This window comes from Balaenoptera physalus (assembly GCF_965194825.1).
Source record: "Balaenoptera physalus genome assembly, chromosome: 14".
NCBI lineage: Eukaryota > Metazoa > Chordata > Mammalia > Artiodactyla > Balaenopteridae > Balaenoptera > Balaenoptera physalus.
Genome location: NC_138893.1, coordinates 49726723 through 49741460, shown reverse-complemented (window position 1 = coordinate 49741460; position 14738 = coordinate 49726723). Strand labels below are relative to the sequence as shown.

Here is a 14738-nt window from a genome sequence, read left to right as displayed (position 1 = left end):
CGGCAGCTGCTCTTTTCTTTCATTTTCTGGAGCCTGGTACTCAGAAAGAACTAGCTCTGGCATCTCTGATCTGTCTCCCACACAGACCGAGGCATACACAGAAAGGCACTTTTTAAAGGACCCACTGAATCCATGATTACAACTCCGGTCCTAGCAAAGTCATCATTTCTGGCCCAGAGGTGGCCTGGGGAAGTGTTAGCAATGACTCCTATTAAAAGCCCATGTCTGAGAGGTCCCAGGACCAGCTAAGAGCCTCTTCTTGCTCCTTTCCCTGCTTCTGTCCTCCCAAGAAAACCCCTCCAGCAACAATGATAGGGACGGCCAACAGGTGTGGATCCTTAGGTAGAAGGGAGGCTGCAGTCAGAGCTGCTGCCTGATTTTCTGCATCTCTCAGCCGCCTGCCAGCTGGGGCAGCGCGGGGGGAGGGGGCTGACCCCAGGAGGACTCACTCTCCAACACACATTTTTAATACGCCAGTTAAATAAATATTTCAGTCATTTAATAGCAACTAATACCCAACCACCCTCCACTGACACCCGCCCTTGAAAGATCTGACCTAAAGTTCAGGCTCTTTCCTCCCTGCCCCCACCTGGGGGTGCAGTGGAGCCCCTGGCGGCCTAGCAGTCTTGCCCTGCAGCTGCTGGGGTCTCAGGAGCGCCTCTGCGGGACTAGAAAAAGCCCCCACCCCCAGGAAACCCCCGCCAGAATCCCAGTCTAGGCCACTCACCGGCCTTCCTGAGAGTTAAGAAGTCAGACACCACAGCCAAGTGGAATACAAAAATAGAGCCTCTCTTTTGTTTAAAAAAACAACAACAAAAAACCCAACAGCAAACAATTATCAACAACTAGGGCCCAGGGCTCCCCCAGCTCCTCCCCAGCCTTCAGTAGCGCAGACCTCATCCTGCACCAGAGGAAACCTCCGGCGCTGGGAGCGGCGGGGAGGGGCCGGGCAGGGCCTATCGGGGCTCCGGGGCCCAAGTCCTCTGGCTGCCGCGCAGACTGCGCGTGAAGGGCGGGTAGTTGAGGAACTCGAAGCGCAGGCTCTGCTCTGTGGTGTGATGGCCGCGGGGCAGTCGCTTCATGAAGTGGACCTCGCGCTGGTGCTGCCGAGTCTTGGAGCCCTTGCGGGGCCGACCCTTGCGCGTGAAGGCCATGTACCAGCCCTCGTACTTGGCGTTCTGCAGGGCCGTGTAGTTGTTCTCCAGCACGATCTCCGTGAACACACAATCCTTGCCTTTGCCGTTGCTCTGCAGGTAGGGGGGGCCAGACACGGTGTCACCGGGCTCTGTCCGGAACCCGCCCCCATCAGAGGCAGAGGGGAGGCGGCCCCAGACAGCAGGTGGGCACCCCAGCAGATGGCAGGGTGGGCAGCCCCACCCCCTGCCCGGGCACCCGCTCTCTAATCCCTGACAACTCGCAGCCCACCCGGCAACTTCCTGTCCTCCTGGGTAGCAGTGACACATGGCTGTCTACGGAGGGGCTGGGCCCCAACACAGAGAGGCAGAGAGGGGGCCCAGCCCCTGCCTACCCTGGCCTCCTGCCCACCAGTCTGGCCCAAGCTGCTAGCACCCGTTTCCCCACCTGCCCCCCTCAGCCCCTCAGGATGCAGGCCTGCAGCCCCAGCGCTGCCACCCTATGGGGGAAGGAAGGCCGGTGAGGAGATGCTGAGCCCCAAGCCCCAGAAGCCCAGGAAGCGGGGAGCTCGAGGCTGTAGAGGAGCCGTGACTAATGGGGCCATTTCAGAGCTCCACCGAGGGGCTGGGCCTGCGGCTTACTGAACATTCCAAATGCTGGTACCATGTAATTGGACATAATAGCAAAGCAATTTGGCGATTTGTTAAAAAGATATATGGAATTTACCAACCCCCCCCCCCGCCCCTTCCCTAGCCTGCCTTCTTCCTCCTTTACTTTTATAGCTTTTCATCTCTCAGTTTCCTCCTCCCTCACCTCCCCCACCATCCAATCATTAGGTAACCCCAAGGTGGCCCTCTGTCTCTGCCCACCTTTTTGGGATCCTGGAGGAGCTCAGCCAGCCCAGCCTGCTCCCCAGGCCCCAGCCGCCCCCTCCCTTCCTTCTAAGACCTCACCTTGGCAATCAGCTTCCCCTTCTTGTTCATGCAGATGTAGAGGCCTGTCTCAGCTCCTCGGACTCGAACCCGGCTCCCAAAGGTGTCCGTCTCCACAATGAGCTTTGCTGTCAGGGAATGTGGGGGGAGGGTGGTTACTGGCAGCTCCCTGACCCCCAGTGCTCTATGTCCCCATCCCAGCTGGCCCATCCCAGAAGCAACTGCTCCAAGAGCCAGGTACCCAAGCCGTTGGCTCCAGCCACTAACATGCTGTGCAACCCTGGGAAAGTCAAGTCTCCTTTCTGGGCTTCAGACCCCTTACCTGGGTTTACAGAAGGGGGGTGGATGAGATCATGGCATATGAACTGGTTTCTGCAGAGGGGTCTTGGAGCCATCAAACTGAAAAGACCCTCTTTTAAAACCAGACTAATAACTTTTATGTCGAGGCTTCAAGTAAATTTTAATTTGACTAGAATTCCGCTTCTAATCAAAGATCTCTGAGGATTCTTCCAACTCAGAATATTATATGCACATGCCTCATAGATCATTACAAACGTCCGGGGTGCAGTGGTGACCTCCACTCCTGAGGTCAAACATAAAAGCACTCTCTCTTGTTTCTGGTGCCTCGGCTTCTAACCCACAGCCATGGCCACCCCACCCTACCCCTGCTCTGCTGAGAAGTTGATAGGGATGAGACAGCTCTCCCTACACCCGCAGCCCATGGCCGGCTGCTTTCCCAGAACCTCAGACACTAGCTGGGAGGATGCTATGTCTTCCCCACGCTTCCCAGTCACCCCGGTCCCCAGCCCCAGTGTTCAGAAATCAACAACTCAAAAGTCTTTTCTCTCACCCTCCAGCAGCCCTGGGCTTCTCACACCAGTGACCAAACACTTTCTGTAGGCGAGGAGGTGTGCTTGCCTCTCGCTGAGAGCCAGGAGACAGGGAGCTGAATTCTGTGCCTTCTTCCCATTCCCCTCTCCCCTTAGACGGCCAGCTTGCCACAGAAGCCCTGGTCCCTGTCCACTCTCTTCACAACTCCTCCCTTTGAGGCTGTCACCAAGAAGGGAGTGGGGGCCGACTTAGCTGTTCGGGATGGGACAGAAGGCACTGGGTCTCCTGCCCTCCCTACTGCAGCCTTTTCCCTCCTTGAGAAAGAAGTTTGGGTACTCCCAGGTCTGCCTCCCAGCCTGTACTGACGAGGTGGCACCTTCTCTGTCCCTGAAACTAATGGGAGGTGATGGGCACAGGTCAGCAAGGCAGCCCTCACTGCCCAGCCTGTGACTACCTGCCCCCCTTCACAGAAGCACAGAGCTGGGACCCAGTAGCCAAGTCCCCAGTCTGGCTCCAAGTCAGCCAGGGAAATGCAGCTGTCACCTCCCCTCCCACCCACCTCCTCTTGGACCCAGCCAGTCTGCTCATCCCTCTCCTGGTCTGCCTTCCCGGGCAAGGAGCAACTACTTGTAAGGGCCAGGAAGGACACCGACTGGAGAAGAGGGGAGAGGATTCCATTCTGAGGATTCTGGCCAAACAGGGCAGATAGGGATGGAGCCCTCTGTCCCTTCCTGGGGCCCATAAGGAAGGAACTGGGACTTCTCTGCTGTTCTCCCCCAGATTCTTCCTGTCCTGGCTATACACCCTAAGCCTTTGCTCTTGGGCCCTCCAGCTCCTGCTCCTGCCCACCAGGCAGGGACCAGGGAAACTGGGAAGCCTCCTATAATTGTAAGGAGAGAAGTGGGCATCAGACCTCTGATGTCTGAAGAGGAATTCCCCCATGAGCAGCTTAGCCTCTTCTTCCCTCCCCAAAACCCAAGGATGCTGGACCATTTGTTCCAATGGGAGCAAACCCAGGAGGAGCCAGGCATTCATTCCCTTTCCTTGGAAGCTGAGAAGGGCAGCAAGTAGCCAGTTTGGAGGGACAAAGGGATGGTAGGCTGGCCCTGCCAGCCCAGCGGGGGAGCTCGGCCACCAGGCAGGCCACCCCCAGCCCCACCCCACCGCAGAAAGCCCCCACTCTCCTTCCTGGATGGATCTGGGGAGCTGGGGCCGAAGTTTACAGCAGTTTTCCCGACTGGGCTTTTGGAAAGCTTAACATTTTCAAACCTATTCTTCCACCCCAGTGACAGATTTATCCCAGGAAAATTATGTCTCCTTCTCCAGCTTTGAAGGGAAGTCAGCTACGTCGATGCAGAAAAAATGCAGCGAGACATACTCGATCCCCCAAACTGGCTCGAGAAGAGGAGAAAGTATTCAGGAAATGTTAAAAAAGGTGAAAGTAAGAAGAGTTTTAATCGCTCTGCCAGACGCGGGGGTCTCTCCAGAGATTCATAGAGAACAATCTTGAACCTCTTTTTTAACATTTACAGACTTGCAACTCCTTTCAAACTCCACATCTGAAAAAAAGCCTCGTTCTTTTTCTGTTTTATATCATTCTTCATTTTTCTTCTTAGCTCTTAAAACGCCTCACCTTTTTATTACATTTTAATAGAGTCTTCCCCTCTCCTTTCATGCTTGTTTAACTTGGTCATTATTTAAAGGTTTTTAAACTCACAATAATCGCTCTCTAAAAACAACACCAGCAGCCCAGAGGGCTTGCTTTTCTCTTGGTACATCCAGGACTCTGGAAATTGGCCTTGTTTCAAGGAAGGAATATTGAATGCTTTAGAAATCAATCAGTCCTCAGCCTCTCCACCTCGCAGTAGCTCCCTGTACTCACCACCCCACCGGCAGCCAGGAGCCCCACTCTGACTGACCGCCTGGGTTCCTGGACAAGTGGAGAGGGGAGGGCCCTTCTCCTAGCCTAGTCCCCATGTGTAACTGACCCTCCTGATCAAAGTATTTAAAGGTTCACAGCAACACCCCCCCAAGCTGGGAGAGTTGAAGGGATTTCTCTCCCTTCTCTTTCCCACTCTCCTTTTGTGGGCCCTGGCGACATATCCTCTTTCAAGAGCTTCCCTTAAACCTGGGCCCCCTCCCCCTGAACCCTCTGCCTCCACCTGCAGTGGGGAGGGGTATGAAAGTGGGAGGTGGAAAGGGAGATTCCTGGATTCATTCATCTGCTGGGCAGGGAAGGGGCACCTGTGGGCCGAGTACTCCCCGAGGTCCCTTCCCCAACCCTCTCTTCTCCAGCTGACCCCCAAGATGCTTTTTCGCCTTAACTCTTTCCCTTCTGAGCTGGGGAGCGTGCAGGCCTCTGGCCAGCGCAGATGTGACTGGTAGGTCCAGTCATAGCAGGGCAGCCTGGGGAAGAGGGGCCCATTCCACAGGCTACCTTTACCCCACTGCAGTGCAGCTCGCCTTACCAAAGGGGTCCCCGTCTTCTGCCATGGCGTTGATGCGCTTGTTGGCCAGGACCTGCACGTGCTTCCCGCTGGTGCGGCTGTAGAGTTGGTAGGTCCGGATGAGACGGCGGCTGAGCTGATCCGTCACCAGGCTCTGCTCCCTCACATGCTGTGTAAAATTAGGTGAGGACTGAACAGTTACCTTTAGGAAATTGAAAAATACACAACACGCCATTATAATGCTACTCTGCCCAGGGGCCCAAGTGGCCCCCATCACCCGGCACCTCCCTCCACTGCCCCAGGCAGCCGGCTGGGGTCCCCCCAACATACCAGCTCAGGTCACCCGCCCCCCCCCCCACCCAGGAAAGTCGGACAGACCCAGCTTAGCATGGATGAGCCCGGGATGGAGAAGGATCTGGACCCACCTGTTGGGAAACACCCTGGGACTCCCGGCCAGCTCGGAACAGGGAAGCGAGCTCCCTGCCCAGCGCAGGCCCCCCGCCCGGGCCTTCCTAGAAGAGCAGGGCGCTTTTAAGTCGGGAGGCAGCGCTGCCCGACCCCTGACATTTATAAAGACAAATTCACGGAGCAAATGTTGAGACCGCAGAGGACCTAGGCACCTGATCCTTCCGCCAGTCCCGCCGCAAGTCTCCCCAGAGAGCCGCGGAGAGGGTACCTGCGACAGCCACCGTACCTCTGACAACGAACGCCCCCGGGCCCCGAATGCCTCCATCCTCGGCGGCCGGGTGTGGCTGCCCGCAGAGTTCCCCATCCACCCCCACCTGGCTGGGAGGCGTGGGAGACAGAGCTGGACTCCGAGACCTCGGGTTCTAGCCTCGGCACTCACTGGCTGTGTGACCTTAGGCAGGCGCTACCTCTCTGTTCCTTAGTTCCCTCCTCGGGGTAGTTAGGGGTTGCATTTCTAAGGTGCCTTCCAGCCCGCCGCGCGGCCGCAGGGTCGGTCCTCTTGCCCCTGCCCGACCTTGCCCCCCGGCGTCCCCCGCCGGCTCCGGCCCCCGCCTCCGCGCAGCGCGCCTTACCTGGGCTTGGAGGCAGAGAACCAGCAAGTGCAACAGCCTGTGGGAGACAAAAGCGGGCGGGGAGAGAGGGGCGCAGGGTGAGCGGCGGGCGGGCGGGCGCGCGGCCGGGGGCGCGGGGCGGCGGTACTCACAGGCAGCTCAGCGCCGAGCGGGGGCTGCCCATGGCGCGCGGCCGGGGAGCACGCACAGCCCCGGCGGAATCACGCCGGTGCGCGGGAGGCCGCGGACAGACGAGCCGAGGGCGGCGGCGGCGGAGGAAGGCTCGAGGGCGGGAGCCCGGGCGATCCCGACGCGGCTCCGCAGGTCCCAGGGAATGTCGAGCTCGCCGCGCCGCGCCGAGTGCCTCTGCGCCGCAGCCGGAGCCGGTGGCCGCTGGCTGCTGAGGAGCCGGAGCGGGAGGGAGGGTAACGGGCCGGCAGGGGGGGTGGGTAAGTGGGAAGGGAGGGGGAGGGGAGGGGGAGGGGTGGGGGCGGGGGGCGCCGCACCGGGCGCGAGGGGGGAGCTCGGGGCGGGCGGCCGGAGACCGCAGCCCCCGGCTGGGAGCGGGGGCCGGGACGCAGCCCGGGGCGGGGGCGGGGCGGACCGGGGCGGGGCGGCCGGCGGGTCTGGGATTGGGGGTCTGCGCGAGGGGAGGGGTCTGGGGACCGTCTGGAGGGGCGGGGGCGGCCGGTGTGGGCGCCTCCCCCCAACCCCGGCCTGTCCCCTGGCGCGCTCTTGGGGTGCAGGCGGGCGGGGATGGGGGGCGCCTCGGGCCTCCCGCCCCGTGGAGTCCCGACACCCTCGGCTGGAGCTTCCTGGACCGCCGTGGGAAGGTGCCCGGTCTCCACCGTGGGACCCGGTCCACTTACGCCTCAGGCTATACGGCGGTTCTCTGAGCCGCCTACTGTGTGCTTCGCTTGGGCCCGCCGCCTGCAAGTGGCCGCTAACACTGGAGTGAACTGCTGTGCCCTCGTCTCTGGCAGTGCGTGCTTGCGTCGGGGACCCGACACCCACTTCCATCTTTCGGCTGAGTACCCCGCCTTGCCGGTCTCTCCTGTCTCGCTCAGTCTCCAAGAAGGCCCTGAGATGGAGAAACATCTTCTCCTCCCCTTCCTGCCCTCATTATCACCATCACCCCTGCCCCTGTACCCCACCCCCGCCCCCATACACACTAACCTGAAGCTTGAGAGGAACCACAGCCACCTATATGGGAGAGCCCAGAGGTCCCTGGTAAGACCCAGAGTCACTACCACCACCCTCGTCCCCCCCCCCCCCCCGCCGCCTCAAAGCAGCAGGCAGAGGGCGCAAAAATTACTGCTCTCAGCTACTTTTCCCGGGGAAGGGACTTAGATCCAGGTTGCCCAGGCTTTTTCTCTCAGAGTCCCAATATTTGTGCATTGAACAGGTATTTACACACCTACTGTGTACTAGACATGGACTGGTGGCTTTGTGTCAACTGTGGGGGAGGGGGAGTATCAAGAAGGTAAGGAGTCGTCTAAGCCTTTCCCAGCCACTCATTGCTTCCCTCCAGGGGCTTTGGGAAACCCTGAGCCATGGTGCTTCTTTGAGAGCAGCCTGGGTGGGCAGAGGTGCCCTGGGACAGATACTTTTGAGGAGCAGGTGGAGTCACTGATGCTTTGCCCAGCTGCTGGCCTCGCCCAAGACCTCCCCTGCCCTACTGCCCCGGCCATGTCCTTGGGGATTGGGCTGGAGGGTTTGGGGTGGTCCCAGGAAGCCATTAGGCCAGAGGCAGTAGGCAGCACAGCAAAGTTCTGCCTACCTCCCCTTTCTCTGTGGCCTACCTTTCCCACTCCCAGCCATAACGCTAACACTGAGCGAGGTCTTGATGGGAAAACAGAGTCAGAAGACTTGTCCCAAGATCTCATCCCTCCCCAGAGAAGTAGACTTCCCAAGCCCACCTGTTACCCACCTCCAGGAGTCTGTTCCCTCAACTGGCTCTTGCCCACACAGACCGCCAGGCAAGGACCATGTCTTACTAGCTCAGAAGCTGCAGCTCATGGCAGAGAGCTGGGCAGGGGTTGTTCTGCAATTAGTATTCGATGAATGAATAATGGGGAAACTGGCTGAGCATTTAGACCTCAGTGCATGTGGGTCTTCCACGGGGAGGCTTGCCTTCACCACACTCCCAACAGATAATAATCATAAGCACCACCATTTACTGAGCACTTGTATTTGCTAAGGGCTGGGTTTGCACCATCTTCTCTCAACCCCACTGGGAGGTGGGCCCACTGGGGGAAGACAGGTGAGGTGGGCTGCTCCAGTGCCCACAGCCCAGACCAGCACATTTCCTTCATTTGAGCTCCTCTGTCTTAGAGGTTGCCAGCCACTTGTTGGGTGTCTAACTCCCCAGCTGCACCGCTTCAAGCAGGCAAGATGTTCACCATCTTAACCTCATGCCCTGCACATAGTAGGCCCTTGAAAATGTTTATTTGTATGCATTAAACAATGAGTGGAGAGATGGGGAGCAGAGCATGAGAAGGGCCTTCTCCTCACCAGGGACCCAGCCCTCTGAAAATAGACTGATGAGAACAGCAGGGAGCAGGACCCAGACAGGGGTCAGGGCATCCAGCCCATCTTTAGTGTGCATAGTCCTGGAGTCACAACCTGAGTCACTCTGGGCACCTGTCCTTCCCCGGACTGGGGTGGAGACAGTCCAAGCTGTCTCCACCAACCCTGGTTTGGAGCCCCCAGAAGGTTTTGAAGGAGCTGGGCTGAACCTCAGTGATCTTAATCCACCCTCCTCCCTCTCCCCCAGAGGTGAGAAATCCAGGGCCTAAAAGTGTGGAGGTCAGGGTTTGAGTCCTACACCTTAACCTCCACCAAGGGGCCTGTACAGACCAGAATTCCTTTATATTTGGAGAATTTCCCCCAACTGGACCTTCGTCGATTTCGGGGGGATTCTTCTCATCTCTCCAAAAGTCCCTGTCTCTAGAAGGAGGGGGGCAGCAATAGGGACACCTCCGCATCAGGCGCCGGGTACTGCCAGGGCACACCCCCGTGAGTGACAGATGCAAATATTCCATCGGGGCCCCAGCAGGCCGCTCTCTCCTCTTGCTCTCTTACTCGCCTCCCGGCCAGCTCGCTCCTTCCTTTATCTTATCAAAGCCCCGTAATTACAATTGCTATTTTGTTTCCTCGAATCTGCAATCAGAGCTCCCTGGCCCTGATGAGGGAGCGCCTGTCAACCTGATCGCTGAGTGACAGCCGGCCACCTTTCCCGGCCGCCTCCACACTCCGCAAACACAAATACACACACACACACACACAAACACACACACACAGTGTCCATCGCCTCCTGCAAACACAAACACACACCTCTCGCCAACACAAATAGCCCCTCTAAACACACACCTTCAGCCTCTTTCCAAGTGCATCGGTCGCCCCCCCCCAGCACAACCCCGGGCCCCTCAAATCCACACCAACCGGCCGGGACCGCCTGGACCGCCGCTCGCTCAAACGCGCGCCTCCTGCGCCCGGCGTTCAAAGCGCCGCAGACCCTCCGCCGACCGTTCAAATGTAAATCGCGGAGACTGTGTTAAACACTTTAGGCCCGGGTCTGGGAGTCGTCCCACTTCACCCCCCAAATACAGTCCTGCCCCTCCTCCAAGAGTCTGCAAACCCCGGCGTAAGCCTTCATCCCTCAGCTCTCAGGGGCCAAAGTGAATTGGCAACTCTCCTACTGTGCGCTGAGAGGGCAGAAAGGGGGATCGAGGAGAGGCGGGGGCGGGGAAGGAGAAAAAACAATTCCCAGCTCTGTCCGCCGGGCGCCCCGTCGGGCCGGGAAACTCCTGGACGAAGCAGATGTGGATTGGGCCCCCACCGCGGGCAGGAGAGCGCTCGGCGCCGGCCGGGGCCGCGGGAAAGACCCACCAAGAAACCAGCAAAGGCGTACAATGAGCGATCAGCCGCGTCGCGGGGGGTAAATATTTGGGCAGGGCCACGCACAGGGGGTAGATATGTCTGCTGGGGAGGCTTTCCACGAGGGATGACTCTTCGCTGCACTCAGCCAGGCTACTGCGCCTTCAACCATGCACGTGCCAAGGACTTTGGAGGCTATAGACGAGAGGAGGAAGGGAAGGGTTCTAACAGGAGCCCTTCCAATGAGTGAATGAAAGAACGAACGAATGAAGTCGGCCTTAGTCGCCCAGACCACTGGCGGGGCACGTAGGACCCTGCACCGCGGCGTACCCCTAAGAGCCCCTAGAGAGGCCGCGCGGGAAGCCGCACGGCCACAAGCGGTTTCAACCTCGCCCACCAGAGGGCGCCAGCTCCACCTTCCCCTCTACCTCCTGACCCCGTGCCGCGAGTAGGTGAATGGTTCTATTCTGGCTGCCCCCTCCACCCCGGTTCCTGGTGGAAGCTTCAGGAAAGTCCTGGAGAAGAGAAAGGGGCCTGCGACCCTGATCACCGCAACACAGAGAGGGATCATCTTCCTTTATCCTCAACTTGAGGAAAAAGGCAGTTTAAAAATCGGACCTGTTTGGTCCTTACCACAGGGAGAAGGGAAACTCCTCCAGGGATGTGTTGAGGAGGGAGTGCTTTTCAGTGTTGTGGGAAACACTCTCCAAAGTTTACCACCCCTGCCCCAATACCAGCCTCTTCGGGTTATCTAGGGACCCCTGCCACTTGTTCACTCCTTTGCCCAGGGGCCGGTGTGGAAGGGAGTGGGCCCGGCCCCACGAGGCACTGTTCTCTGTCCCTCCTCAGCATGTCTGGCCCCAGGCTGTCTCATGAGGTAACCCTTTGTTTGTTTGTTTATGGGGCACCGAGACCACCCCTCCCACTCCCCAATCGACACAGCTGCTGAACTGCTGACCTCAGACTTGGTCATATACACACTCATGCTCACACCAGGTACATCCCTTTCTCTTCCTGGCACAGCAGCAGCCAAGCCCTAGAACCACCGTATTTCAGGCACCAGAGACTGCCCCCGCCCCCGACAGACCAGGCAGAGGGCTGGGGGGCAGGAACCCCTTAGCCCAGGAGGCTGAATCCCAGGGTCTCCTCTCTACCCCCATATGCCAGGCCACCCAGATTCTGGTTTCCCTGTCACCCAATCTGGCCAGCCCCCTCCATCTGGCCCCTGGAATCAGGTTTCTAAGGGCCCAGGCTGTCTCAGAGATGGCCTGCATGCCTGGAAGGAGAAGCAAAGACTGGCCTCTACCCTACCCCTCTCAGGCCCTCTCAGGGCTTGAGCCCCCTCATGGGGCTAGGGATGCACATTCCTCGTGCTGCTTAAGCCCCCTTATCTGTCCCCCTGCCCATCAGCCTGAGTGCTGACAGAGGCCCAGACCCCTTGTTTTGATGCTGATAACCTCCTGGGATGGCCCTCCCCCACCTTTAGGGACTGGGAACGGGCTTGGTGTTGGGAGGTCCTCTTCTAGGAAGGCATTTGGGGCCCAGGCCTGGGCTAGTCCCAGGGCCCTGGGAAGAGCAGGATCCCACATTTCCTCACCCTCCCCCAGGCCCAGGGCCACCCTTTGTGCTGCCACAGTGCCACCTGGTGGTCCCTAGGGGAATGCCACTCCAGCAGGGAAAGAAGCCACACAAATGAGTTGCAGAAAAAACTCCACACCACTTTATTTCAACCTTTATCCAAAAATGTAAAAAAATGTTAAAAATGTGTAGTCCTGAGCATCAGATGCTGACCTCCAACCTCATAAGCAAGTGGGGAGAGAGGGTCAGGATGGAAGTTCAGAGTTCCTCCCACTCCTGAAGAAAAGGGAAGCTCCGGGTGTGGTACAGGATTAGAACACCAGGGCACTATGGAGACTGGGACTCCCTCTCTCCTAGCACCAGACCAAACCCCACCCACCCCACCCCACCACTACCCATCCTCTTCAATGGAGAAGACACAAAATTCTTGAAACTTGTACAGGAACCTGGTGCATGTGCATGTGGCAGGCAGCTAGCTGACCTGAAGAGAGCAAACAAGGGGTCAGCATCTAGGTCCAAATCTGCTCCTCCTGTCCCCTCCCAGGCCCTGCTGGGCATGCCTCCCACCCAACTCACCAGGGAGGGTTAGAACCTGCCCCCCTGCTTCTTGGCAGGCAGGATGGGGCACAACTCAGCTTCCTCCTCCTCACTGCCCTCTTCTTCGCTCTCTTCCTCAGAAACATCATTGCTTATAGTAACTGGTAGACACACAAGCAGTGAAGGGAGGAAGAGAAGTTAAAGCCACACCCCCTTCATACTACAGGTCATTTATTCATGCCCTGTGGCTCTAGGCTTGTAGGGACCCTGACCTCCCAGAACTTATGGTCTAGGTGGGAAAAACCTCAGATACTAAACTAGATAACAAAGAGGCAAAGGAGTCCACATCACTGGAGCTGGAGAAGCTGGGACAGGTTCCATTAAGAACGGCTTGAGTAGGACAGTAAGTGGAGGGCACAGCATACAGGGTCTGTATGGGAACCGCATTGGGAGATAAGGCTGGGGTGGAGTAGGAGTCCTGATGGAGAGTCTACTGGAGGCAAAGGAGAAGACTCTCACCAATCTGGTGCCGCCCAGTGATCCGCACAGGGCCAGAACCTGACTTCAGGCGGAAGGTTACAGGTGGTTGGAGCTGGAAGTCATCCAAACTGAGCTGGGAGGAAGACAAGGATGAAGGCCTGGCCCACCCCATCTTGTGAGAAATCCTGAAGTCCTCAATTCCTACCTCCCAATCCCCCAAGGTATGGCCAGGGAACTCACCATGGGTTGGCAGGACAACTTGAGGTTGGCCACAGGGACTGCGATCTCCTGGTGGTCATGATTCCGGGCCACGACTTCTACCACATTACACTCATCTTTGGCCCCCTCGGTGAGGCAGAGCTGGGAAGGGTACACAGGGCCTCGGAGTCTCCCCAGTGAGGGTGGACACCACAAACGGAGGCATCTACCCTACGACTTGCCCAGCCTCAGGGGTCCCTGGATCACCTGGCCAGGGGACCCCCATGTGGGGGTTGAGCAGAGGAGGTGACGCCCAGTAAAGCGGGGGAGGGGAAGAGACACGCGGGTAGAGGCCCGCTCAGGTCAACCTATTCCCCGCCACCCCCCTTACCCGCCCCTTACCATGGTCAAAGCCAGCACGTGCTCCGCATCATCCTCTTCCTCTACCTTGAAGGTGAAAGAGCGGGTGTGGCCTGAGAGCTCACAGCCTGGAAGAGAGAACAGGGTGAGTGTGCGGGGGCGTTTCTCCGAATCCCGTTCACGTGCAGCCATGGACTGACCGGCCATCCACACGCCCGCTCCTCAGGAAAACCTGGAGCGCTCGGCCCGGACTTCGCCCAGCACGACTAGGGTAGGAGCCTGGCTACCCCCTTCCGCTCCAACTGCCGCGTGCGAGGCCCCCTCCGCCCCCACCCACGTCCTGCACCCATCTGCCTTCCTGTTCCTCAGCCCTGCCTCTGCCCCCGCACCACCCTCAGCTCCTCCTTTCCTCAATACCGAAGAAAAAGCTGTCCATAGTGACCGGGGTAGGGACTCGCAGACCGCCGATCCCCCCGGCCCGGGCTCGGCTCTCCTGACTCAGAAAGGCCAAGGCGGCGGCAGCGCCGGCGGCCATGCTGCAAGGGCCGTCTGCGGCTCCGCCCCCGACACGTACAAAGCCGGGGACTCGCGGGGGTTCCGGCCCCGCCTATTAAAGGAGACGCTCGCGAGGCGCCCCCGGTCCCGGGCTCCATCAGCCCAGTTTCGTTCAGGAGCCTCAGACCTGTTGCGTCTGTGAGACCGCAAATAGAGTAAGTAACATCACAGAAGCATCAACTTGGGACTAATGTTAACGTCCTTGCTCACTTCAACAACCAAGACTTTGAGGGCGGTTCCTGCCTCCATTTTCTCTAGTTGTGCACTCTGTCTAGTGTCCCTCTCTCCCAATCCAGGGTAAGCTTTCGTTAAAGAAGTATCTGAGAATGGAAACCTTTCCAATTCCCCCAGCAAAGGCGAGATACAGTGCAGCGTTTTTCCTATAAAAGCGAATACGCTCAGATTTGCCTTCCCTTCAAGTGAACCGAGGAGTCTGAAGGAAGACTTCCAGCTCCGGGTACTTTGTATCCCAACCACTCGATCCTCTCCTGGATGTACTCCCTGCTCTAACAACCCTTCAGCTCACTATCCAGATGGTGGCGTATCTTCACTGAACTTCAGATGCTGGCTGGATGCTGGTGCTTGCTAGCATAGCACGTTAGCTCAAGCGTGGGACTAACTGCTGCTCCTGACAGAGGCTCGCTAGTCCAGGAACACCTTTCTGTCTTAGACTCCCGCCTCATAATTTGGGCTACGCCCCCAACTTTCACCTTTTGACCAAATTATCAGGCAACTGTGTTCCTTATTCTATTAGGTGGCAGGAACTCAAACTAGCTGCCCTAACTTAC

At 58.4% G+C, this 14738-nt stretch overlaps 2 protein-coding genes across 2 annotated transcripts; both read right to left on the bottom strand.

Annotated features, from left to right (window-relative positions):
* Positions 1–219: 219 nt before the first annotated feature.
* On the bottom strand, positions 220–5614 carry FGF8 (fibroblast growth factor 8). The gene is made up of 3 exons (XM_082424045.1): positions 5366–5614; positions 2088–2194; positions 220–1247 (listed from the first exon to the last, which is right to left on the bottom strand). Exons 1-3 carry the CDS (start codon positions 5577–5579, stop codon positions 957–959), a joined length of 612 nt encoding a protein of 203 aa, XP_082280171.1. The 5' UTR covers positions 5580–5614; the 3' UTR covers positions 220–956.
* Positions 5615–11939: 6325 nt separating this feature from the next.
* On the bottom strand, positions 11940–13968 carry NPM3 (nucleophosmin/nucleoplasmin 3). Its single transcript, XM_082425410.1, has 6 exons — positions 13813–13968; positions 13438–13523; positions 13078–13197; positions 12877–12970; positions 12397–12518; positions 11940–12301 (listed from the first exon to the last, which is right to left on the bottom strand). The coding sequence occupies exons 1-5, from the start codon at positions 13928–13930 to the stop codon at positions 12406–12408; spliced, it is 531 nt and encodes a 176-aa protein (XP_082281536.1). The 5' UTR covers positions 13931–13968; the 3' UTR covers positions 11940–12301; positions 12397–12405.
* Positions 13969–14738: the final 770 nt, after the last annotated feature.

Coding starts and splice junctions, on each gene's coding strand:
- FGF8 (XM_082424045.1), bottom strand. CDS start 5,579: ATGGCGTGTTGTGTATTTTTCAATTTCCTAAAGGTAACTGTTCAGTCC. Junction 2,195..5,365: donor AGAAGACGGGGACCCCTTTG/GTAAGGCGAGCT, acceptor ATTCCCTGACAG/CAAAGCTCATTGTGGAGACG. Junction 1,248..2,087: donor AGGGGAAGCTGATTGCCAAG/GTGAGGTCTTAG, acceptor CCCTACCTGCAG/AGCAACGGCAAAGGCAAGGA.
- NPM3 (XM_082425410.1), bottom strand. CDS start 13,930: ATGGCCGCCGGCGCTGCCGCCGCCTTGGCCTTTCTGAGTCAGGAGAGC. Junction 12,971..13,077: donor AGTTGTCCTGCCAACCCATG/GTGAGTTCCCTG, acceptor TCTTCCTCCCAG/CTCAGTTTGGATGACTTCCA. Junction 12,519..12,876: donor CACTGGGCGGCACCAGATTG/GTGAGAGTCTTC, acceptor TGTGTCTACCAG/TTACTATAAGCAATGATGTT.